The sequence below is a fragment of the Ammospiza caudacuta genome, chromosome 3 (assembly GCF_027887145.1).
Source record: "Ammospiza caudacuta isolate bAmmCau1 chromosome 3, bAmmCau1.pri, whole genome shotgun sequence".
Lineage (NCBI taxonomy): Eukaryota > Metazoa > Chordata > Aves > Passeriformes > Passerellidae > Ammospiza > Ammospiza caudacuta.
In genome coordinates this window covers 100,217,894-100,244,224 of record NC_080595.1, presented here as the reverse complement: position 1 = coordinate 100,244,224, position 26,331 = coordinate 100,217,894, and the positions used below count along the sequence as shown (strand labels likewise).

The 26,331-nt window shown below is 39.2% G+C and overlaps 1 protein-coding gene across 1 annotated transcript in view; it reads right to left on the bottom strand.

Annotated features, from left to right (window-relative positions):
* The window catches only part of LMBRD1 (LMBR1 domain containing 1), a 63,279-nt gene extending 38,894 nt beyond the window's left edge, over positions 1 to 24,385 (bottom strand). Inside the window, exons 1-7 of the mRNA XM_058801288.1 lie at positions 24,316 to 24,385; positions 23,695 to 23,871; positions 15,569 to 15,629; positions 11,025 to 11,122; positions 9,987 to 10,054; positions 5,470 to 5,558; positions 1,459 to 1,532 (exon numbers count right to left, since the gene is read on the bottom strand). Of these exons, the coding sequence (XP_058657271.1) occupies positions 1,459 to 1,532; positions 5,470 to 5,558; positions 9,987 to 10,054; positions 11,025 to 11,122; positions 15,569 to 15,629; positions 23,695 to 23,871; positions 24,316 to 24,375 (627 nt within the window). The 5' untranslated portion in view covers positions 24,376 to 24,385. The remainder of the gene's footprint in view (positions 1 to 1,458; positions 1,533 to 5,469; positions 5,559 to 9,986; positions 10,055 to 11,024; positions 11,123 to 15,568; positions 15,630 to 23,694; positions 23,872 to 24,315) is intronic.
* Positions 24,386 to 26,331: the final 1,946 nt, after the last annotated feature.

The window sequence follows — 26,331 nt, the reverse complement described above, 5'->3', positions numbered from 1 at the left end:
TTTGTTAGTATCATAGCTAAAATAATACAGTATGTGCTCTTCAGCAATTCAAACAAGAAATGGATCTTTTCTTCATAATTAAGGAAAACTAATTAAAATCTAGCACATTATTACAGACTAAGTGGAGGTCTAGATCTTTTTTGACCATTACATGATCCAGATGTCAGCAAGCTAGCTTGAATAATTTAATGACCCATGTCACTTTAAGAAAAGGCTTAAAGTAATAAAATTTATCATCTTGATCAGGTTAAAGGACTTCACCAATGGGGCTGAGAGTAATTCAGCTCACCTAAAATACCCACTAGTTCATCCACCCAGTTGCTCTCCTACCTACTGCACAGACCCTGATGGCCACTAAGCTGTCAGGGTTCTGACACATCTGTGAACCTGTACTGAACTGCCCTCCATAATTCTGCTGTAACTTACACCAGCTGGAGAGACAGAAAATCATTAGCTCCACTTTTTACTCATTTAACATTCTAAAGGTAGTATTTCACAAGCACTTACCCCCTTCCCTCTTTCTTAAATCCTTTTTCAAGTTTTATAGATTTATAGTTTGCCTGAAACAGACACCTTCTTGGGTACCAATGCTTCAAAATAATTTACTGCACAAGCTATGGCTACAAAGGCACTTAAAGTTCACTAGCAAACCTAGATAGGAACAACTATGTTAGAGTCAGCTTCCAATGGAAGAAAACATTATCCTAGCAAGGACATGAATCTAAAGATAAAAACCTGTCAGAAAAACAGTAATTTCTGAGAAACTTTAAAGCTTTGTCTGTTATCAGCCACTTATCTTAAGCTTTTAAGCTGCTTCATTGTTGCAAAATTTTACCTTGACAACAAATTAAAACATGTAGCATTACAAACATGCTGATTATTCACTGAATGAAGAAATAGAGTAAATTGGAAAAGCAAATGACCACATAAGCATTAAATGTTGACCAATGTCAGTAAGTTAAAACAGTTCCTTTTCTTTCTATGTAAAAGCAAGAGTCAAGCAGTTAAACTAACATAACCTTAATCATACCATTTACAATTGGTTACAGAATGAACCCTTCAAAATTCCTCTCATAAGGAACTGCAGTACCTTAGCTCCATATCAACTCTAGGTTATGCCACAGTTCAATGAATAAAAAAAGTGCAACATTTAATTCCTAATGTCAGAGTGGAGAAATAAAATAAAGTCAGTGACTGTTACAAGTCACAAGTGATGTGACACCCCCTTCCATAAACACATCAGAATTAAGTCTGATCTCTGCTCACTACCAAAACAGCAGTCCTTAAATTTGCAGCAAAAAATTTAGAACTTAGAATGACTACTACAAACCATGAAAATCCAGAGCTAAAGACACTGCTGAATCTTTTCAGTATGACAAGTTTTCCACACAGGTAGAGACTGTGATAACCACAAGTATCATGAAAGTAAAAATCTGAAAATGCTGCATAACAACTTACTGTGTAAGTGATGGCTGCCAACATTCCAATCACAGTCAAGGAGCTAATGGAAAATGAAAGTGCAGTCAAGCCATCTGCAAAAAAAAAAACAAAAAAAAACCCAAAAACTTGTTGAAAATACAGTAGATGTGTAAGAACAGTTCTTCCTAAATTAGTTTCCAGAACAGATTTAAGCTCATGACAAAGATGAAAACATAGTTAGAAGTTATAACTCAGATGAAAAACTTACTTAAAGAGCTTTTTTACCAGAACAGATCTTTATATGAAATTGCAGGATCCAGGAGACACTCTTGTCATTTTCACAAGCTCACAGAAGTTCCATTGACCCAATTGGTTGAAAACACACTAATGAACTTGCTCCCGTAAGTTTCTAATACCCCTTTCAAGACCTATTTCTGGCCTCCCAGGGTGCTGTGGTAACTTGCACAACTTTCATGTGCATTCTGGATAGTTCATCTTAGTTTTGTTTGCTACCACCTGATTCCTCCTACTAATAGTATTATCCAGAATCAGACAAGCATGGATCCTCTAACCAACCAAAAAAGCCTCAGCTTCACTCAATGTATATACAGACCAACAAACTGGACAAAGCTCAGAGGACTACAGAGTTAATGTAGCCTCATAACTCTAGTAATTTTGAGAGACAGTAAAAGAGTGACCAAATAAAAAGGCATTTAACTCACTAAAATCTTGTGCATAATTCTCCAGAACAGGTCTGTCCCTGACCTCACCACACAAGACATCACAAGTGGCTTTGGTCACTTAGTAACACTGAAACTTATAGTAAATTACAGAAATTGACTTTCAGCAAACAATTTCATGTTTATGCTGAGTCATAACCAGAGTTTACTGTTTTCACCCATGCCCTCCCCTCTACTTAATTAAAAAATCTACAGTAACTTTTATTTCTACTCACAGATATACTAGCCTGTTTTCATTCATTGGCTACTTTCCATTCTTATTTACTGAACACAGCACTAAGCAGTTGCCAACTGAGAAATCATAACCTTACTCTATGGGAAACTGCACCCCTCTTCTGACCAACCCTACAGACCTCCTTCCAAAACCACCAAAAACTAATAGAATAGCACAACCAAATCCAACTTCACTGCTCAAATCTCTCCTTTACTGTTTTTGCTAGATAATATCAAACAACTTCCCCAGAGTTAAAAGCAATGTGTTCCTGTGTTTCAAACACTACAGCTAAGTTCAAAACTTATTAAAAAACCCAAAAACCTACCAAAAACCACCTAGCACTATTTTTCCTTCAGTAGCTGTGAAAATTTGAGTTGTTTTTGAAATTTAGGGGGCAAAAAATACCCCTCAAGTGGCCCCTATTTGTAACATATCACACAATGTATTTACACACTGTATTCAATGATCCTCCTGTATTTGAAGTATTTGAAACCAACATTTAATATCCACTTTAGAAGTCTGAACTGTGCTCAATGCAACATTAAGAAACTAACTGGCTGAAAAATTGTAATTGTATACCAGCAGTATCTTATCAGGCTGTGCCTCAGTGGATGAGTTTGCATCTCTTTCATAACTGCACAACCAACTACCAAGTGCTGACTGGATGTTTGTTCTATGTCTCAAGATCTTTGTATTTCTTGGGCCACTACAGACAGACAAAGGAAAGGGGTAAATTAATATAAAAACAGGACAACAGGCACAAGTAACAACAACAGACGAGCATTTTGTCCTTATTTCTGCAGCACCTGGAACACAAAAGAACCCTTTTCAGAGAGTTGCTGTCTGTGGAGTAGCTCAATGAAAACACAAGGGATCCCTGCATGGGGGTCTTGGGAGACAGCAAGCTGAAGGTAAGCCAGCAGCATGCCGTGCCAGCACGGAAGTCCCACAGCATCCCAGACTGCATCAACAGCAGCATGTCCATCTATTAAAGGAAGGGACCATACAGTGCAACCAGTTCTGAGGCCCCTGCTGCAGGTTAAGACTGATAAACGTGAGCAAGCTAAGGGAAGAATTACAGTGGCTGGAAGCTGGAGCACATGCTGTGCAAAGCAGCTGAGGGAGTCAGGCTTGTTTGGCCTGGAACAGAGACAGGTTTGGAGACCCCCAATACAGCCTGTCTGCTTAGCAAACAGGGGGAGCCCAGGTTCTTCAGTGGTGCACAGCTGTCAAGTGTGAGACAGCTGGGTGACAGCAAGTATATCCACAACAGGTGACAGATTTTTCCAGAATGAGTTCAGTCTACAAACTTGGGGGGTTTTGAAGAGCTAGGTGATGAAGCCCTGAGCAATCCAGTCTGATCTTACAACTTCCTTCTTGGTGCTATCTATTCCTATCTATTCCGATTTGAATAGATAACCTGAGGTCTATTCAATCTGAATTATCCTATGAAATTACACATCACAGGAGAATGCTGATAGAAAACAAAATCAGACTTTCACATCCCAACCCAGCATCTTAATCAGTTTACTTTCCTAGAAAAAAACATAGGCTATACTGTATTTCATAGCAAAAGCAGCCAAATACTTTGTTACAGTCATATCAAGGTCACCTGGAAACGTTAGCTTACATCTCAGCTCAACCATTATCACAACCTGTACAAACACTTTAAGCAGCATTTTATCCTGAGCTGTTATAATCTTTGCAAAGCAAGAGGAACATCAGCAAGCAGACAGCCAAAACATTCAATAAGCTATGGATTTGTCCCCCCCATCTCCTACGTTTACAAGCACAGATTACAGCACAGAACATATTATGATTAAAGACCCTGCAAGGACGTTACAGCAAACAAGGGCCTTGAGTATTCAAGTGGCAAGAGGAAAAAGAGGCAAAATAGGGGCTTGTTGCTGAGTGGGGCAGGGGACCTGGTGAGACAGGACTTTTCAATGACAAGTCTGAGCTACTGAATGCTTTCTTTACCTCAGCCTTTTACTAGAAAGACTAGACTTCAGGAAATCCAGGCCAGGGAGCAGAGTGAGAAAAACTGGAAGAATATTTACCCTTGGTGGAAGAGGATCAGGTTGGAGAATACTTAAGCAAACTGTACATATAAAGTTGATGGGCCCTGTCAGTGCTTGGTATATGTCATTGCAGGGAACTTTATTCAGTACAGAACTCCTATACTAATGCAGAATATGACTTGATGAAGGCTTCTATGATTATAGCCTAAAACATTCACACAGACACCAATACTCTGATTGACATCAAGAATGAAACACAAAGTAATGGAGCACTTATGCACTGAGATGAATGTCTGTTAAACAACTTTTAGTTACCCTTTCTTGAATGTATTTGAAAAGTGACATCAAGTCTGTTTTAGCTCACCTATAAAACACTTCCCTCACACCTTTACCCTGAAAACATACCCTGACTAAGCACATGAACTACACCTCAAGTGTTAAACACTATTCCATGGAGTTTGGTCTTCTCAACAGCTCTTTACAGCCCTACTGTAAAGTATAACAACTGCTAACAACAATTTTAGAAGAGGTCAGTACTGTAAGAGCAAAGGGAAGAAACTGTAACACCCACAAGACTTTCCCATCCAATTAGACAGAACAACTCATCTCATTTTTACAGTGAACAGCAGCACTGCATTTCATTGGGTAAATGAATGAAGGCCATCACAACCCAATGGTCTTCACAACCATCACACACTCACCATACCCTCAGAGTCAGTGAACTTCAGCATCCAAGCAGCATTTAAGAGCTAAGTGAAGTCTATGGAAGCAAGTATCCTCTCTCCCCACCATAAATATCAGTGGACACAACAGTGGAGTCCTTGCTGTCAAATGGGGACTTGTATTCAAAGAACAGAGACAAGATGCTGGCAGTGTCTGCTTTCACAATAGTCCTAATTTTTGTTTTTCTCTGAACAGGAAGTCTTATGGTAAAGACTTACTGTAGGTAAGCAGCCAGAGAAAACTTAGAAAACTGCCACCAAGGAAGTTAATTATCTCGTTCAGTCAATGAACAAGTGGCAGAGGTTAGTAGAGTACCAACTCATGCAAAGCTCAGAACAAATCTCAAACTTACGACTACTTCCAAATTCTTCAAACAGGAGCTTCACTTTCTCCCACTCTGTGGAATTCTTCTTGTTGGGAATATCCAAAGGAACAAAAGCACTGTAATACAGAAAAAAAAAAATTTCTTACCCTAGTTATTGAAAAATAGGAAGAATTCTATTTCTAAATTAAGAAAATAGAAACCCATTCATTCCTGAAGAAAAGGCAGTGTTCTATTTTATTCACATTCTCCTCTGCATTTAGATCAGCAGAGTACATGCATATGTGTGTACAGTCAGGTCTGCAGTCAATGAACAAGTGATTTTCTATTTACCCATCCTAAAAGAGGTAAGGACTCCACACTCAAGTAAAATTAAAAGACATATTAATGTGATTTACTATCCTGATTTGACTCATATGCAGAGAAGGAAATCAACTTTAAGCATCAATTGAGACAAATTCTCATATAAATATACACTTCTGAAAGCCAAAATAAAATAATGAATGATTCTTTAAACAAGCATTGAAATATAAAGGGACATGTATATCATCCATTATTACAACTAAACACATCTGCTCCATTCCATTCTTTGTTCTGTACTTGGCCCAGAGAACTGAGCTGCAGGGAACTTCACTAAGTTGTTTTGTACTTCCAATAAGCCCACTAGGAAAGAATGCTCAGAGTGCAATGTCAGGTAAAACAGTCCCCTAGCTGAAAGCTTCCTGTTGTCAGGCTCACCATCTAAAGTCAACTAATAAGAATAACTCTTCAGCACCTGTACAGACAAAACAGCTGAGTTTGTAATAGCTGCAAAAACAGTGCCTCCATACCAAAAACCACTGTGACTGTAGCTTTGAGACATGAAATAGATGTCTACAAGTCACAGGGAAGACAGATTTAGAGGGAAACACTTTAGGCAAAGAATGAAAGAACTCACACATAAGTCCATCAAGAATGTTCTTAAGTATCATTTGGACTGGGGTGAGAAATTGCTATTATTTGTACAACATGATTAGACCCCACCTTGAAGTCCCAAACAAATACATATATTCCAGGAGCAGTCTCAAAATACAAAACATGCTTTTGCTTCCAAGGCTGGGGCTAAACCAACTGTGTGCACATATAATCAACACATCAAAACCAAACTGATACTTGGCCAAAAAAAAAGTTCACATTTTAAAAATCAACATTTTAATTTCTAAAGAAAGCTTCTTGGCTGCACAAGAGGCAGATTGAGGGCTAGCATTTGCTTAAGTTGACACATGCTTGTTGACTTAGGATTTAGCTCTTCTATCTGCCTCTTGTAGTAATGCTTTCTGTACAACAGCATCCAGACTAAATGAAGACAGGTATTAAAACCAAGTTAGGCAACATTTCTACTTATAAATAATAAAAATAAATAACTGGAGGTTTATTTGGTAAAAATGGTTAGAAGAGACCGAGAACATAGCTCAAGTTCTTTTTATTTTAACATGACTATGGATTTGCTATTTGTGGACCACATGCAGGAAACAAGCAAGATGGAAGAACATTTTAGGATATTTATAACTTGTGTGCTTTTTTTTTCCCACTAAGAACAACAGGATTCCTTTTTTTTTTTGGTTGAACCAGCATGTCAAAGGACACTAACCAGAGCAGGGGCTACTGAATACATTATACTCTTAAATCAGTACTCAGATAAACCTTGACTGAAGGAGATGGACATCTGACTCTGCTCCTGCTCAAGTTCCATGCACCAAAGGCCCCAGAAAGGAATACAGGAGTTATAAATTTAGGTAATGCAAGCAAACAAAACAGCTCAGCTGTGGTGTCTGATACTTGGAGTTTTGGACACAAATCAAATTATTAACTGTGGTAATTTTAAGAATAGAAGCAAATTGCTACACTGTTCAAAACACATCCTGGGTAAATTATGATTAAAATCTAGATCAATATCTAGGCTGCAGAACAAGGAAAGTAAATGCAAGACAAGCAGTTTAAAAGTATTCACTCTTGGCAGGGCTAATACACAAGTGTAGATGGATAAAGTTGATTCTTAAATCAGAGTGCCATTAACTGCCATCCTTAGAAAATTATTTTTCAACACACCAGATTTAGACTCATTTCCTTAAGTGTATTCTGCTGTCATATAATTTGCATAACTATTTATAGGATAATTAGATACATTCATAGCTTTTTTTTTTAAGAGCTAATGGTTCTAAAAAATCTAAGGTAACCTGTTTAATTCTAAACACTGACAGCCAGAGAAGCATGCATTTTGGAACCAAATGTTCATTAGCCTCAAAACCAGCCTTTTTTTCATACTAGACTGCTTCAGCGTTCCTTAATGTAAATTGCAGTATGTCAAGCCCCTTGACAAGCACGTGACATTTAGAGACAGTAGAGGAAAAGTGCCTAACTTATGGGAAGGGAAAGTTATGATAAGTAAAAACTAGTTCTGAGCATCCCAGTATAAATTTGCCCTATACTTTGTTTTTCATGGTAGTCTGTATAAGGTTTTTTGTGTGCAGAGGATTTAAGTATTTCAGACATGCACATTTTTGCCAGACAACTGTTTTGTAACAGACAAGTAAAGTAAGTAGTACAAACACTGCTCCTGATAACAATGTGGACAACAACATCCTGCTCACTGAGCTGTGTTATCAAGTCAGAAAAACCTCCAATACTATGTGGCACTAAACACATTTGTTTCCCAAAAAAGTCACAATGATCTCTAGTGGAGCAAGGGCAACATCCCAGTAAGAAAAAGACACTCAAACTTTGAGCTTAATATAGCTTTTATAATTAATTTCAGGACAGCCAACCAGGGAAGAGGCAAAAAATTCCTTATGTAGACCTTAAACTATTTATTGACCTTTTTTAATCATACAGATTACTTCCTAAACCAATCAGAATGGAGGTTGTCTGGCCATGAGACACCAGCCATGTAAGCACAGGAAAAAGACTATTTGTTAGGCACTCAGCAGGAAATATTCCTATCCCACTCAGTCTCAACTTGTGTGCAGCAGCACTCTAGTTCATTAAGCCTAGACACCTAGCGTCAAACCCAGGACATAAAATTCCAGTCTATTTTAACATTACTCTGATCCTAACCACTAGTGAGAGAATCCCCCACTACTGCAAGACTGATCTTCACTACAGTCAAACCACTCAGATGGAAGCTTCAGCTCCAACATGTTTATCTCTTTCTGGTCACAATGCAACTCTGTGGCCACTTCCTTGCTATGAAAACAGCTGACTAAGACAGGTAACTTCTTCAGAAAAAACATATACATAAACACTGAGACATATGCTACTTAATCTAGAATAAAACTATACTGGAAACAGAGTTGACATTTTTCTTCAGCACAGACACCTCAGTTGCCTCCTGAAACAGCCTTTTCCCCTTGAAGGGAGCCTTGCAGCTTCTCTTAAACGGGAAATACAAGAATTACCACCTTCTATCTTACTGGGAGGGAGGGAGGAAGAAACATGCCTTCAGTTACCGAGGATTCAGCTGACACCTACTAGAGACACTACCACGATTTCTCAACTGGATGTGTAATACATCTATGTATACCTATGATGTGAGCTAACTGTCAGAAACTGCTTTTGCCAGAAATTTTAGCAATATTTCTAGACAATGATTAAGGTAATAAACTCCTGCAATCTCTTATAAGAGCAAATACTTTACTTTCACTTAAAAGGACAAGAGACTTGATAGAAACATGCCTTTAATTTTTATCAAAACTAAAACAATATTCCAGTAAGATGGTGTACAACTGGAAGCATTAATTTCACTCTAGTTTCTACTTCACACCCAGTACTCTGATATGCATCATTTTAGCATACATTTTGCAATTTTTACCAACTTTATTGCTGAGGTCAAAATGCTAAAAAGCTTATGACACCAGGCATGAGAAAGATTCAGTATTGGTGTGCACATGTCATGCTTAATGGTGATCAGAAATCAATTTTCTGCTACTACTTGGAGTTTCAGAGCAACAGCACTTGCTGCAAACAGGTTACTCACTTCAGTAATATTTGCCTTCTAAACAAAGGCCAGCAAAAGCTTTATCATACAAGGCACAATTAAGTCAAGTATAACCTCATACTAACATTCTTCAGACAACATTTCTATTTAGCAAAGTATAAGCACATAACATCTAATTTTCCTAAGAAACTGTTTTGCAATGTCCATTTCAGAAAAAATCACTTGAGAAAAGCAAAAAGCTATTTGATGAACATAGATTAGGACAAATTTTTTACTCCTGCTGTACTCTGAAGCATTAATGTAGTTGTGTCAAAGCCACCATGTCCTTGATACCAATTTGCACTGCACATTCAATCAGCTTGGAAGCACAAGCACCCCCATAATTAAGAAAACCATTTTATCTTCCAGTTAAACTCTTATTTTTCAGGTACATAATTCTCAGGATACTTAAGCCCTATTAGTGATTAAGCTGATGTTGATTATACAGATTGAGTGTATCATAATTTACCTCTTAGAAGCACAGAACTCTGATAAACAAATCTTGCATAGAACAGTGCTCAATACAAATACTTACCCAATTAACAGAAGAACTGCACAAACTGTGATGAATCCCAGAGTGTATTTGAGTGCAGTTTTAACCTGCTGAATATTAAAGAGAAAGTTGATACATTGACATAAAATGAATATAAAGGGATTTGTGCAAACGATGAAGTATTATACTTAGCATAAACAGGTATTGTACAAAAAACCTCCATAAAGAGCATGAGTAGTTTTATACATAACTCATAAGCATACATTCTTGAAACATCTCATAGCTTGAGAGCTGTGAACAATGACATAGAATTCTGCTTCCACCATAAGCAATGCATCCCAGCAGCTGTGGATGGAAGCCTGGATATATTCACTGCAAATGCACTAAAAGAAAATATATACTCCTAATACTCTATATTGTGGCTATTATTAGAAGTCTTCTTATGTTAAGGTTACAACTAAACAGAAGGGATAACAATCATGATTAACTGATCAAAAGATTATTTAGAAAAGTATTTTCATTTGAAACATAGTACCTTACTGGCATGCAGTTACTGTATTCCCTGGCAGGTCTCAAACCAGAGCATTACAAAAGTAAACACCTTAGCTTCAGGTAAATTACTACCGCCTACTTCAAGAAAAAAAAGCAAACACTACAGTAGAAAGACAAAATTTGAGTACCTATTTCAGAATCAGAACCACCTTCTTATTCTCTGCTTTAAAAGCTGTCACTATATATGGTTTTTATTCTATGGAGTCTCACATAAGAAGTTTTAAATTCCTGTGCACGACATTCTCCTCAAAAGAATTTTTAGAAAGTTTAAAGACTTCACAAAAATACAGACATTAATTACTTATCTCACTAAAGTTTCATTTCATGTGAGACCACAATGCTTAGACTAGACAATGCCAGACTATGTCTTACTAAGAACTGCTCCAGGATTTTTATGGAACTATAGTAATAGATTTAAATATCACAATGTTAATACCATTTGTAAATTAAAAATCATTGTTGCTTTCATGTTTTGGCAATAGTAATTTGCCTTTTCATTGCTTGGTGTATTTACTAGAGTAAACTTACTGAGCATGTGTTGCCATCATCTTCTTCCTTCTCCTCATAGTAGAAATAGACAAAGGGAATCCACAGAAAGACGCAGAACAGAATGATCGAGTACAGAGCTAGGAGGAAGAATTAAGAGACAGTTACATTGGCACTTCATTTACCACAGAGTAATTCAAAGGAAAGAGTAAAACATTCATTTCCTCTCATTGTAGCTCTTAATTTCAAGCATTGAAAAGTCAAAGTCACTAGCCAGCATACAAGCTATTACCGTTTTGTGAACTCCAAAGAACTTTAAAGTGAACCCTTTCAGACTAAGGATTTCAGATCTATCTTGAATTCAGCAATAACAAAAGACTAGAAATAATCAACTGCATGCAAGTGATATACAATACTAGCACATTAGCTTAAAGCATAGTGAATAAAAGCAAGCTAAGCCACCCAATTATTGTTCAAAAAACTGTATATCAAATGAAATTAATTTAAAGGTATTTTGATCACTGGACTCTGTACCAGATTCTCCTATTAACTAAGTACATCATGGATGAAAGACAAGGCTGTTACTGACCTCAATTAACAACACAAAACAAGCTGTAGCGGTGTAGTATCATCACTTCATGCTCCCTTTTTAAGAGGACTAATTGGAGATTGCAACAGATATTTAACTGTGTAGCCACTAAACCAACCAGTCCTTCTGTCATGTCACTTTGATGCTCAGGTGATCATAAGAAAGTAAAAGGCTTAACACGTCTTTACAAATACTGTCAAGTTTTGAAGACACTAAGACAGCTGGTCAAAATCAATTAGATTGATTAGCCAGTGGCTAAAAGACCAACTTCAAGTAGACAACTTGAAGTTTAAATCTTCAGCTGTCTGTATTATAAGATGAAGATGCTTTAGAACATGATTATTTAGGAAAACCTTTTAATACTCTACATTATCTTATACTATGAACATTGCAGAAGTCCATTAGGAAACTAAAAACTGTGAAAGCAGTATGTTACAGTATTTGCACCCCACAAGAAAAGTATCCTAGAATAACTTACTAAGACTTAAAAACATCAGAACTGCTACACAACCAAGACTGCTTGTGCCAGCACATAATTGCACCTTTGAAGGAATAAATAAGAGTACTCAGGACTACACAAGTCCTGTAATGTTTGTCTATTTTTCATCTTTGCCCCATTTTGCATGACTAACACCTTTCCACATATACATAAAAATGTAATTAACACCTTTCTATGAATACATTCATTCCCAACTTCAGTTTGTGACCTCTTATCTTGGCTGGTGCACTCCTCACAGTGCCCACATGCCCCAAAGAAATCTATCTTAGCCTTTTTTCCTGAAGCTGGTATAGAAGCCAAATAAGTTTCAACACCTAGAATCTAAATATGAATCTCTAATTATATCTAAACAGAAATCATTCTTTGGAAAAATATTTCAAATTGTTAAAGGTATCTACTGCTTGTTGTATTTAGTATGGCAATGCAAGAAGAGAAACAAGTTCTCAGTTAGTTCATGAACTCCTACATTTGCCAAGAGCAAATTCAGTGCTATATAACACCTTGAAAACTCAAATTTGAAAAAGAAGCCTTCCTAGGCATTCTACAGCAGCAGTCATACTACTTCAATATTGTGAATAAGTGTGACTTTCCATTTATGTTCTAGCACATTGCTCTCAGAAACATTACCCTATTTAGGAAAGTGTTTCTGTAGATCAACTCCACAGTATTTGTCAACCACAGCTACAGATCTCTCAGAGTATTGAGAATGGCTTCTCCTAGAACCAGACCACAAAAATATGAAGTCATATTTGATTTGCACTTCATTCCCAGAAGTCCAAATTCTTGTGTCAATGACTTACCAAACACTTGCAGTAAGCAGAAAAAACTCCAAGTAAAAATCATCCAAGTAATACCACTTGCCCTTTTGGATAAATTCTTACTCAAATTTTAACCTAGGAATCATCAGACTTTAGCTGACTCAAAAAGAAAATGGAAAATCTCAATTTTAGCATACACCTCAAAGCACACAGGAAGACATCCCATAAAATTTAGCATACAGTCCTTGTCACACTGTAGCTGGGATTCACCTAACACATGTAGGTCAAGATCTTGGTCTATCTCACAAGCAGATTAGAATCTACCAATAATACCCTGTCACCATACACAAAATTTCATCAAAGGACACTGGACATTGAGGTGACTCCAACAGGTAGTATTTACTCACTACAGGAAGAGCTACACAACACATCTCCAGGCTACTGTTAGTTGTTTCAACCTCACTCTTTGTGATACAAAGCAAACTGTGTTGGACAGTTTTCAATTACAACACTTTCTGCAAGAGAGTTTTCCTTCCATACAAACTGACATGCTTTTTTAGAGCATTTGCCAACCATTGATCATTGTTCAATCACTAAAGTACTGTGAGGCATGTTCTATTACATTTGGGGTTAGAAATAGTAACACACTAAGCCACTATGGTTTCAAAGCAATTATTAGACTGATTTCCTAAGAAAAGCTTTTAGGCTGCTGAAATCCCACTTCAAGACACAGCTATTTCAAGCTTCGCTCTGAGAGATACCTCACTTATCATTCTACAAATACAAACTCATTCTACTTTTGTATCAGTCTAGTCAAGAAACCAGGTGAGAATGAGAAACAGAACACTTTTCATGGGGGCTAACACCTACTCAAAAAACCAAAAAAGCTTTTCTATGTTTAGTTACAGCTTTATCAGTAAAAAGCAATGCAAGTAGCAAAGTAATGACTAATATTCTAAAACATCAGTTAAATCCCAGTCTCCACATTCTTGCTACAATTACAAGTGACTTGGATTGAAGGACCATGACCTAAGCCCACTAATTATTAATACCATAAATTGTCAATACAACTACACAAGTCAAGTAGGATATATATAGTTATTCTCCATTTTCAGGAGACACAAGAAAATACTGGTATTCATGTTCTAAGTACAAAAGAGTACTTCACTTCTGCTCATCCTGTCTGTTAAAAAAATCAAAAACAAAAACACTACCAAATACTTTCCTAGGAAGATAGCAAAAAAAAAGTGGAATAGTATTCCAATGGAAGAGTTCCTTAACTTTCTCCTTCTCAGCTGTTATGGCACTATGCCAGGCAACAGCAGCAGGGCACTAGATGTAGGAGAGGCATTGTGTTTTTATATATGATTTTTGGAGACCTCTGAAAAACAAGTTACTATTACTGTTCACTTCAACACAGCTCTAGTTATAAAACCAGTTTTGAAAAAGTATCTACTCAAATTAAGATAGCAAGAGAAAAAAGTTTTAAAGCCATGTTTAAATCTCTACCACCATCTGGAGGATATGCTATGAAATAAGACATTTTCCTATAGTATTTCAAGTAGATCTGTCCAGAAAGGCCAAAAACAACAGCAGTTTTCCCAATTTAAGTTTTTATCTTTTCCAAAAATTAGTTCAAGATTTACCAAAACATTCAGCTAGCCCAAAACACCTTACAGAAGTTCATCAATCAATCGGTCTCACAAATCTACAGCAAACAGACCACAGAAGAGCTTGAAGATTATTCCACCATTTGAGTTGTGAAATATTTCATCTATTAAACAAGACTTTGGTAAACTACAAAGAAAAGAAATCAAATACATATCAATTCCACTATTATAAAGTGAAGAATCTCTGTGTTAAAAGTTTTGTGAAAACAGAAGCCTTCTTACTCCTTTTGACTTTATTCATTTTAATGCTGAGTGAAGTCAATTCTAGTTTGTTACTATCACTGGTAGGCAATAATTAATTTAATGAACTAAGTCCACTATTTTAAATCATCTCCTGAACTAAAAAATATTTTCAAAAGAACACAGTCTAAAAGAAAAAACTTCAAGTCTTTGGAAATGTGACCAAAAGCAGGCAACCACCTCAGAGCTTGCACCATTAACTGAAACAAGCATTTTATTCAAACTGTGCTGAGCACATTTCTACACCCACTACATACATCCAGTAGTAGTAAAACTTCTCATAAGTTTCATAAGAACTGCTAAAAAACTGATATAAGACTATGCAGAGCTTTGGTAAACAGTTATTTTATTTCAGTCACTTTTTAAAATATCAGTTCTATTTAGGATTAGCACTTTCAAATTAACTCCTTTATGCTCCTGCACAGTAACTGCTACTTGGAACACAGTAGTTGCTGAATCTGAACACTTAAAAGTGTTGCACTCATGGTTGCATGAACTTTATACATGGTAGATGAGTTTCACACTGCTGCATATGTTAAATGCCATAAAAGCTACAGCAAAACCACGTGTTCCCCTTAAGGGACCACTAAATACACACACAGGAAACATGTGAACCACAGATGACACAATAGCAACCATTAGCCTTTTCATGAACTGGCTTCAGTATATTTGCAGTTTTAGGGGGCTTTTGAAGATAAAAAATATTCTCTGAAGAGCACTGAATATAAGACTCATGTTTAACCAAAAAGGGATAACCCTATACGACCTCTAAAAACTTCAATACTTCACTTGAAGGTCCTATTACTTGAAAAAAAAGCTAAAATACTTACTGTAATATCCATAAAGTACAGTGTCTTCAATTTGCCTTGAAACATTAGCATCAGCCCAGACCTAGCAATAAAGGATAGAAGCATTTATTAGCAAATGCAATAAAAGAAGACTACATGAGAATCAACCACTAAACAAAAATAAAGAATTCCATGCTAGAGTGCTAGCAACAGTGAAAACCACTGGGCAAACAGGAATAAGCATAGGACAGTTTCACAAAAGGAGGGTTATAGACTCAAAGGATCATTAAGCAGTTTTGGCAGCTCCCACATATGTTCTGCTAATTTCCACAGTATCTTTATAAGAGTCTGGGAAGATAATCATAGAATGATCTGGGTTGAAAGGGACCATCAAACATCATCTAGTCCATCCATCCTGCCATGAGAGGAACACCAGGTTGCTCAAAGCACCATTCAACCTGACCTTGGAATGTTTCTGGTGATGGGCATCCCCAACTCCTCTGGGAACACTGTTCCAGAGAACCATCAACCTCACCATACATTTCTTCTTTATAGCTGAATCCACACCCTCAGTTTAAAGCTGTTACATTTTCTTCTGTGTCCACAGGCCCTGGTCAAAACTGTTTCTACATCTTTCTTATAAGCTCTCTCTATATTGAAAGGCTGCAACAACAGCCCCACAGAACCTTCTCCTCTCCACACTGAACAACCCCAACTCTTTCAGACTGTCTTCACAGGAGAGGTGTTCCACAACTCTGACCATTTTTGTGGCCTTGTTTTAATAGATTTCTTGTTAAAACAAGGCCACAAAAATGGGCCACACAGTTGGACAAAGTACACAATGTACACAATATCTCCATTATAGAATAGCTTTGTTTAAAATTTGCAGACACAGATGCAACAATACTTAGACATAAGAATACAAAAGAAGTTATTATTATGCTCAGTTATATATAATTCAATAACTTTTACTTTTGTTAGTTATTACATCAGTTTAAGCTATCATCTCCTTTTTCAGAAGTACAAGACTTCACTTTTTTGTTTCACAAAGACTTGAATTACATGAATATTCAACTTAGCAATATCTAATTTCACAAGTCAAATTCCAAGAGCACTTATATCCCTTATTTCAACAAGAGCAAAAGTAACTGCAGTACTCAGTCCCAGGGAATGGTGAGGAGAATAGAAACAAAGGAAGTGAAAATACAACTCTTAACTATGTTGGAAACTGCAGTCAGCCAGATGGATGAAATCAAGTTCTTGTGCCCACTCCCTCTCCTCCAAGAGAGAAACTATTGGTTTAACGAAGCTAAATGTTTTATGACAATCATTGACAGAAACTCAGGGGTTGAAAAAAATGGTCCAATGCTGCCCATACAGGTTAAACATATTTCAGAATTGTTTTAGTTTTGTGGGATCCAATCTACATGTGGTCAAGAGCAAGAAAGTAGTTATCCACAAGCACAATTCTTTAAAAGCTAGAGAACACACCAACATAACTGAATTGGTGACAAAAAAAATCCAGTACTGCCAAAGCCTGCATACAGAAGTGAAAAAGGGCTTTCTTCAAACCAGTAAGGTCAATCCCTTTCAGTTGTAAAGACATTAACAGGGAGACATGAAAATGCAAATGAGCACACTACTTAAATATTGCTCCCCTAAGACATAAAGACACTTTGGCATTTGGTTTTTCAGTTCCCTCAGAACTGCATATAGTCATCTGGAATATGGGCTTGATGACATACCACGAACACTTTTTCAAATCTCTCAGAAAATCAGCACCAGCTTCCTTTTTCTTACTATACTAAGACTTCCAGTAGATCAGTTTACATTAAGCTTTTAAAATTCACTGTATGAACTGTATTAGATTATCATCCAGCTGGAATTTGAGCAGAAAAATACATATTCATTTTGACATCTAAGCAGCAAAAAAAAGGGATGAAAAATATTACAGCAGAAGGGGCAGAAGCAACACCTGAAGTATCTGTCAGGTACACAATAAGCTCAGTCTTTGAAGACTGCCAGGCTCACACCCAACAGCATTTTAAAAAAGAAATTTCTATGCATTTGTATTAAAATATACCACAAAAGAATTTGAATACAATAAGAACAGATACAGAACATTTAAATTGCCTCATGTTATATATTAAGAAAATGCTTACTTTAATCAAGGCTAAGGGAAAATCAAGACTGAACTGGACTGTTTGCATTACTTGATTCCAAGTAGCTATTAGAAAAAAGGTCTCTCCTATGAGCAATGGAGACATTTAAAACCACAAAAGCCAAGAACAAGCAAGAAAAGCAACAGTGAGACCCAAAGCTTAAGAGAGGTTAAGAGACACAGCCATTGTACAGAAGAGGTAGCTAGTAAAGGAAATACAAAATGGCTTAGCTGCCCAAGAACTGCTCTCCTTCAGCTACAGAGAAGCATTTTTAACACAATACAGATGAAGAACTTTAAACATTGCAATTGCTTTTCATTTTGTTTTCCAAATTAAGTTGCACACAGGACCAGAGTAGTATACTAGGAAACATACCCTACACCATAGTAAAATAGTGAGATGCTATATTACACCAAACAAACCCAAATTGCAAATGTGTGCATTTCACCATTACTTACCTGTGCCTCAGAATACAAACTTTGCATTACTCTGCACAAGAAGAATACATAATGCAAGCCAATTTAATGGTATATCATAATTATTATGTTAGCTTTCAGTCAGCTGCCAAAGCCCAAATTTAAACAAACCACAAAGCAAAATGCTTAATTGTAACGGGCAGATTATCCATATGCACACACCATCAGCAGCTCAAAGGCAGTAACCAGTCCATCTGAGCTGTTCCAAAGGCTACTGACAGCAGCACTGTCTTGTCAAAAGCAAGCACTGCTACCTAATGAGTATGAGAGCTCCAACAGCCTTAACATCTCTGGTGACACACTAAGCTGCTAGGTATAGCAATTAACTCAACTAGCATATCCAGGACTCAGCTGAGAACTCATCTGAGCAGCCTCCTAGATCTAGTCTTTTTCTTTTCCATTCATTACAACCCAAGCTTACAGTATATACAGTGAATGGCTTAGAAGCACAATAGATTAGGGAGCTGAAAATCCATACTGCCTTCAACAAACAGTTTAAGGTGGTCAAAATGGGACCACAAATTCTCTAAGGACCTGCAGAACTCAGGCAATCCACACTGTTGTGCTGTACCTCACTTCGTTCCATGCAGTCCAGCAAACACATATCACCTTTAAAACACCTGTACCAATGCATTGTACTGAGAGACAAGGGAAACTACAAATTGTAATATGTGCAATGAGCATAATGACCCATATTAAACTATTATGCTTAAGTATTTTGTAATGTAGGTCATGTTAAAAACTAGTGTAAAAAGTACATATGCTCATAACATGTTGCTATTTAAGTAAAGATATAAAATAAGCAGCTTAAGACACTAAGTTTACCTAAATGCTAAAGCCAAAGCAAAGCTCCCTTAGAAGATTAATTTTATAATTATATTAATGGAAAATTAGTTACAAAGAACACTTGCTCCTGTGTTAATCACTGAGCAGAGTCTTTCTCCCAGCAACTCTGTTCAGGTAGTGACTCATGTTAACATATTTTAACAGAACAGTACTATTTGAACTCTACTGATAACTTCCACAGATAAAACCATTGCAAGTTAATCTGACTTTCCATCGTTTTTGGTGAGGAACAGCCATGAATTTCATTCTTTTGTCCCCATTAATTTTGACATTTTTACTGTCACTGCTGCACCCTGTAAGACTTTCATGAGTACCCAGGGAAGCTAGCTCCCAATCTCTGCAAATGTCCCTTAACAGAGCTTAAAGTTATGCAACACTACAGGTCTCAGTATTTGTGATGTTTCATCAAATGCAGATGAAGCACTCATTCTTCTGATTAGCCTCTCCCAAAGCTTAGGCAACAAAAGGAAGATGCAGTATGAAAGACTGGAGACTGAGTCACAGCATGGTTAGATATGATTTCATACCCAGATCTCAGATTTTCCAGCCTGTTACCTCGAAAATGGGACAGTGCCAGGATTTTGACTGCCAGATGGAAAGCAGCATCCAGAAACATACACATCTAAGCCTCATCTGCCTAGCAACAAAATTCTGGCCAAGTATTATTGCTTCACAAGTAGTAATTGTTACTCGGGAAGGAGGCATGGTCTCAGTCAATAATAACTTCTCAGTTAGCATCTTTCTAAAAATAAAAACCCTGGACATTTCTAGTGGTTTTGTATTCTGAGCATCTACATAATGAGTTGTTCCCCTCTCACCCTAGTAAGATGCAAAAAACCTTAAATGGTCTACACCAAGTACCTCCCATCAAGCAGATGCTACTCTTTGAATCATTAAGAGGACCACTGGCTTTTAACAGCTCACAAAGACACCCAGGGCTTGTGACACATTCAGTCTTAATCAGACTGAAAGAAGCCACTGGCTTTTAACTTCATGCACTAGCAAGAATTCATACATTTCAAAAAGGAAATGAAAGGTTTCATTACCTTCTCTGCCTTCTGCAAGAACAGTGGGAAAAGAGACAGAAAAGGAAGCATCCTTGTTTCAAGCAGTCTTCCTGCTGCAAGACAGCATCAGCTATGCTTTAAATATTTATGAGACTTGTAGGTCAGACTCAGAGAACTTGGGTTCCAGCAAAAATATTATGTTTTTAAGCTATGGCAAGCTTTTCTGTTCCTGTGTGCTTGTTGTAAGCCCAACAAGTTTTCAGATCAAACAGATCAGATGAAACTGGATGCATTTGAAATCCTTTGAAACAATCCAAAGCACTGACAGTGCTCACAGTCAAAACCTTTGAGCTGAAATGCTGCTGCTGAGCATTATCAGGACTTCACTTGCAAGGTAATACTCAAGTTTTCATCAGTATTAAACCAAAATCCTCCTTTCCTACTTAACAGTACTAGGAATCAAAGTAATCCTACCCTCCAAAAAAGGTGTTACAGTGAATTCTACTGTGTATCTGCTGTGTAACTACTGTGCAAAACTTGCCAGTACCAAACCTGCTCAATTCAAACAGTATAAAAACTTTAAAATAATATTTGTTAAGTGTCAAAACGTGGTGAGATACACCATTATGTGCTAAATACTACAGGCCAATTTCACCATAAACCATTATTTGTAGTAACTGAAAGATGTAGAAACATTATCTTAACAGTCCTGTTGAAATGAACAAAACCTCAAGTTAACAAAGGCTGACCAAGGCACACCATACAGCCCTTGCCAAGGAAGGCACTTTAGAACACATGATGGAAAAGGGCTACACAACACTTTAAAGAGAATTCCTCCAGAAAGCAGCATAATATTCATAAATTTCAGAAAAAGATACTCTGCTTGGGTATTACAGTTCAGCCAATCTTTGTGGCCAGGACATACCACCTTCCCTTGTCACAGGACACACACACAATTCCCAATGAGAACTTTGAACCTTCAAAGCCTTCAATTTAACCTCTGCTGTTAGTGTAATGTGATTCTCCCTAGGTTTACAAGCTTATTCATCTTGTAAACCTTCAGCTATATCCACAAGTTGACAGTAGGGTCAGATACATCAAAAGTGAACTGGAAGTTCACATATAGTACCTCTTTCAAGTTGAGCACCCTTGTTTCTCATGACTCTCACCACTTATACCAGGAATTACAGCTGGGACATAGAGGAAAAGCATACACACAGAAGAAGAATTTTTTACTAAGAATCTGGATAACTGCCACTACTCTTTTGGCATCAGCTCTGAAATCATCCTGTTGGAGTTTTTTGATGAACTACTAATTTATCTACAGAGAATATTATCCACATCTGCTACCTGGATCTCCCTCAAAAAGTCACTGAGCAGATTAAAGACTTAACTCACTCTGCCCATCCAAAGCAATGAAGGTTTCTTGCCAGAGCCATAGCCCTTCAGACCCCAGCATCATTTACAGGGTCTTGGAAGTGTTGGATTTGAAAGAATGGTCCAGAGAAAGGCCAGTAATCTTCAGGAAATATTCCAAACACAAATCAGTCTATCCCACTTGAAAGCAATGGCAGGAAAGAAGCACATGTTACTGAGGGCCGTTTAAAAGCTTTAACAATTCATGAAGACCACAGAATCATAGAAATACTGAATTGGAAGGGACCATCAGGATCCATCAGAATCACCACTCCCAGTCCTGTGCAGGACACCATGTACCTCATTTTAAGATGCTGTCAGCCTCCTACATCATTACCCCTTGAACTGGAATTACCAAATCAATAAAGCTGTGTTTACCTACGGGTTTGTAGGTTCTGACTGATTTCAGATTCACTCCACTTAGAAGGCCACATTAATATTTCTATACCATAATTTCAACACCTGTGTTTGGATGAAATGCAGTAACGTCAGTAGATCTCATGTTATTTCTGCAAAGCTAGAAACTCAATTCAGCTGAGACTTAAAAGACACAGAAGAATGCTTCTTTAAGGCAGTATGGAGCAATTGTATTTTAACAAGCCATAAGAAGTACCTACCAACATTAGGAACTAAGCAGAACAAATAAGCCTCAAAAGCACAGGCAAAAAAGTACTTTACAAAAAAAGTGTTCACCACAAGCATGAATGCTTGCTCTCAGTAGAATTTTTAAATAGCACCTATCCACCTCACCATATCACAACATGTGTCCATTAACAAGGAATTCTAGCCCACAAAAAACAGTATTATAAGTAGTTTTCCTTAAGTAACTGTATTTCCTTAAGTAAAAATTTGTAGCGACTGCATAATCACCTTTGATGACCTGTTCTCACAGGTTTGTTTCTAATCAAGCAAAGTACACATTAGCAAAATGTGTCCTTTGCAGCACAGAATTCTGCTTAGTCCCCATTAGATATGTATTTTTCAGCTGGACCTAGTTGCACCATGGTTATTTCTCTAGATAGTCAAGCTCAATGTATTTAAGACTACTGTTTTCATTGAATTGCTACAACCCTGACACGTGAAACATCTCTTCCATCATCTAGAATGTCTTTAATTCCAAACAAGCAAGGCCTGAAAACACAAACTTTTCTGAATAGCATTGAGTAACAACTTAATTTATTCTGTATTCACCATGAACAATAAAGATGACAAAAAACACATCACAGCTCAATTCTAAAGGCTTCTCATAACTTGCACCATACCAAAATCACTGTATGAGCTGCAAGCTAGTTTTGAAGCATTACACAGATCAGGCAAGCCCTATATGTTCCTTTGGAAGTAAGGCTGAAAAGCAGTACAATCTGGTGAGCAGGCATTTACCTTTCTCCCACTCTATCACTTGTTTCAGGATCATAACTTTTACAAGAGACCCAGTTAAGCTCCAAACCCAAGTAAGTTATTATTGAAGTTAGCTACATGCTCCAGTTCGACCTCTTGTTACTCACAATGTGCTCACAAAGACACTGGGTCAGTATCTTCAAGAACTCTGCTTGAAAATTCAAGCAATACTTGAAGCATTGGGAAGATCTGTTACAGAAATACTTAGAGCAGATGACAGCAAGTACTCATCTCATTAGGAACTCATTTTGCACAGCAACCCCCTACAGTTTATAAATGCAGGAGTTCAGTTAAGGCTTTATCAGCCAAAAAGAGATACTACAGCATTCCCCTCTGCCAAGGGTTCCTGCAGCTTTCAAAATGCTTAATTCAAGCTCTACATTGCAGGTAGATTACCACAGTAAATCTTTATAAATCTTTAAATGTTCCAGCACTAAATTTTTTTGCTGACTAAAAAGACAATTAAAACAATCCTAAGTTACAAAGGGGCTATACAGTCTATTTTTGACCAAAAGTGCAACAAGTTTTATTCTACAATGCCCCATCATGAGGCACTAAAAAGCAACCCTTAAGCAATTTATTTATATCTTCCGGACAGTACATTCACTCTAATGCACAACAGAAGGAACAAGCACTTGGAAATGAGCAGAGTATCTGAGAAAGCATAGAAGTCAAAATCGAAATCCAGTTCAAATACCAGATATGAGTGTTTAATCACAGTACTAGTACCCAGCTTTGAGAAAAGTCAAGTCACTAAAACAGGTATTAGCACTGGTTCCAAACACTTTCACAACCCAGGAGCATCCTTTTGCAACACAAGTGCTTGTTTTGAAGAGGCAATTAACATTTTTTAAAGTCCATACCTTAAATGTACCATTTTGGTTTTTCATATATGAGACCAAAAATATGTCCACTGGCAGGAGTGCAGATGTGATAAGAGCAACGGCCAAGGCAAAAATTGCTGTTATGGTAGAAACCACTTCGCTTTCCCGCCGACTCTGATACTTGCGCACATAAACCCAGCAGAAAATTAAAATCGCCTGAAACATATGGGAAAAACACTTATGAGTTGTATAATAACAACGTCCGCAAGTAGGTACTGATGTTAGACCCTGTACGGACGGCTGGCATAGCATCAGCACACTTTTACCTGAACACTCAGCACCCGGGTTATACTGACCACACAAAAGTCATTCTTCCTTAAGAGCAGCTCGAGCAACGCCACCAGCGCTCACCCACGGAACCCGCGACAACACAAACAGCGCGGCTCGCCGGGCGGAGGGGCAGGGCAGCCCCCGCTCCAGCTCCGGGCTCTGCCCTGCGGCACCACCGCCGAGCACTCGCGGCCGGGGCAGCCCCAGGGGCACGGGCGAGGAGACCAAGCACTAGAACAGCGAGCGGCCGAAGAGGGAGCAGCAGCCGGCCCAGGGAAGGGGAGGGGATGTGTGAGGGGGCCGCGGCAGGGCGGGAGAGCCGCCTCTCACCAGCAGCGCCAGGCCGAAGAGGCACCATCCCGTCAGCAGGTCAGACGCCGCCGCCGCCATCTTCACTTCCGTCAGCGGCAGCGCGGCCGCCCCGCCGAGGCGGCGCTTAAAGCGGGGCGGGCTCGCGTCACCGCGGCAACGGCCCCACGCCGCGTGACGTCACGCGCCCCCGCCCGCCCCGCCCGCGCTGCTGACGGGAGAGCGGCGCTGCTCCGAGGGCTGAAGTGACCGGAGCCGGGAGTTCCCCGGCCGCGTCCCGTGGCAGAGCGCTACCGTCGGGGGGCAGGAAGGGGAAAGCGGGGTGATGAAGAGCTGTCCTCACCTCTTGCTCCCGAGAAGGGTTTCCTGTCTTCCCTCCTGGGGCCGGGAGTCTGACAGGGCAACGCTCGGTCCGAGCGGACTCTTGCCTGAGGGACGGCGGGAGGGTAGGAAGGGGTTTGAGGAAAGGTAAAAGGTGCGCTAGGAGGTATCAAGCACTTTCAATCCTTTTGGTTTTGTTTCTTGCTGTAAAAGTATCTAAACCATCTCCCTGCGTGCCCTGCCGCGCCCGTGTGCGGGCGGTGGCGGCGGGTCGGGGCCGCTCCGTCAGGGCAGTGCCGGGAGGGTGTGTGGGAGCCCCGCACCTCGGTGCCCTTGGCCCGGGCTCTGTTTAACCGCGATAGTGCCAAACTGCGGGCTCGATCCCGGCCTGGTGGGAAGCCACGCTTCGGGACGCCGTGCCCGCTGTGAGGGCAGCCGTGGGCCGGGAAGGGTGCGGGGTTAGGAGGTGCCTTGCGGAGCTCTCGTTCCCGAGAGTGTGGATTTGGTGGCACGGGGAGTGGGAGACCCTCATGTGCAAGGTGCTGCCGTGTGTCTTAGTCGCTACTTTGCTCTAAGTGCTGCACGCATACAATCATGGAATCATCAGGTTGGAAGAGATCTTTTAAACTCGTCCAGTCCGACCGTCCGCACGGCACTTGCCACTGTAGCCCCTAAACCACGAAACCGCATCACCCAGCACCAGACCCGGACACCTCGTGTTGCACTTCCAGGGATTGGGAGTCCACCACCTCCCTGGGCCACCTATTCCAATGCCTGACCGCCCTAACAGTGACTTTTTCCCCAATATCTAATCTGAACCTTCCCTTTCCCAGTTTAAGACTGTGAGGTTGGATTCAAAGGGCTCTGTCTGTCTGCAGGAGGGCCCAGGGATAGCCCGGAGCCCCGTCTGGAGCGTGGGCTGCTGTCCTGCATGGTGCACAGGCAGCTGAGGGATGGAAATGTTTAAGAGCCTTGCTCGATCTTCAGCCTTGGTACAAGGGGCTCGGAGACCTAAGCAGGCAGGCAGGAGTGGCCACATTCATGTCCTGAAACAATAGATACATTTTCTGTGTTTCCATTTGCTGTGAGAACAAATGTACTCGTGCCAAGCAAGAGGGAGTTGAAATTCAGACTGTTTTGTTTGTAGCCTTGAGAGAAGAGATTGATTTGAGCAAGGAGAGCTCAGCCTGGGAGGGATGAACTTTCAGGTGCTGTGAGGCCAGTGGGGTGATGGGAGCTCCTGATATCAACAGTGTTCATTTACCAAGTGTGAGGTCAGGTAAATGGAAGGACTTCTTGTGGGCTCATAACCTTGAGAAATCTGTTGATGAAAGGGCTGTGAGAGCCTTACCCAGACTGGTTTTTGACCCTGCTAAGACTTAATTGATATGGGGGACCATTTATGTGCGACAATAGTGTGTGGTGGTGCCTGTGAGCTATATCCAGGGCATCTGAGGTGTGTGCTCAGGTGGACCAGTTCTCGCGTGGTGGAGCAGCTTTGTTACAAAGTGGCTGATAAGTTTGCTGGGTTGACAGTGTTGTGACAGCGCTCACAGGCTATGTGTGGGGTGGTTTGGACCGCAGGAGTTGGGATAGGCTTGCAGCTTTGCAAGAAAGGGTCCTGCGCTTGGGAGGACAGGAGAATTGGAAGCTGTGCCCCAGAGCACAGATGCGTGCTGTAATTCTCAGTTTGTCGTCAGGGCAGTGTGGAATGCA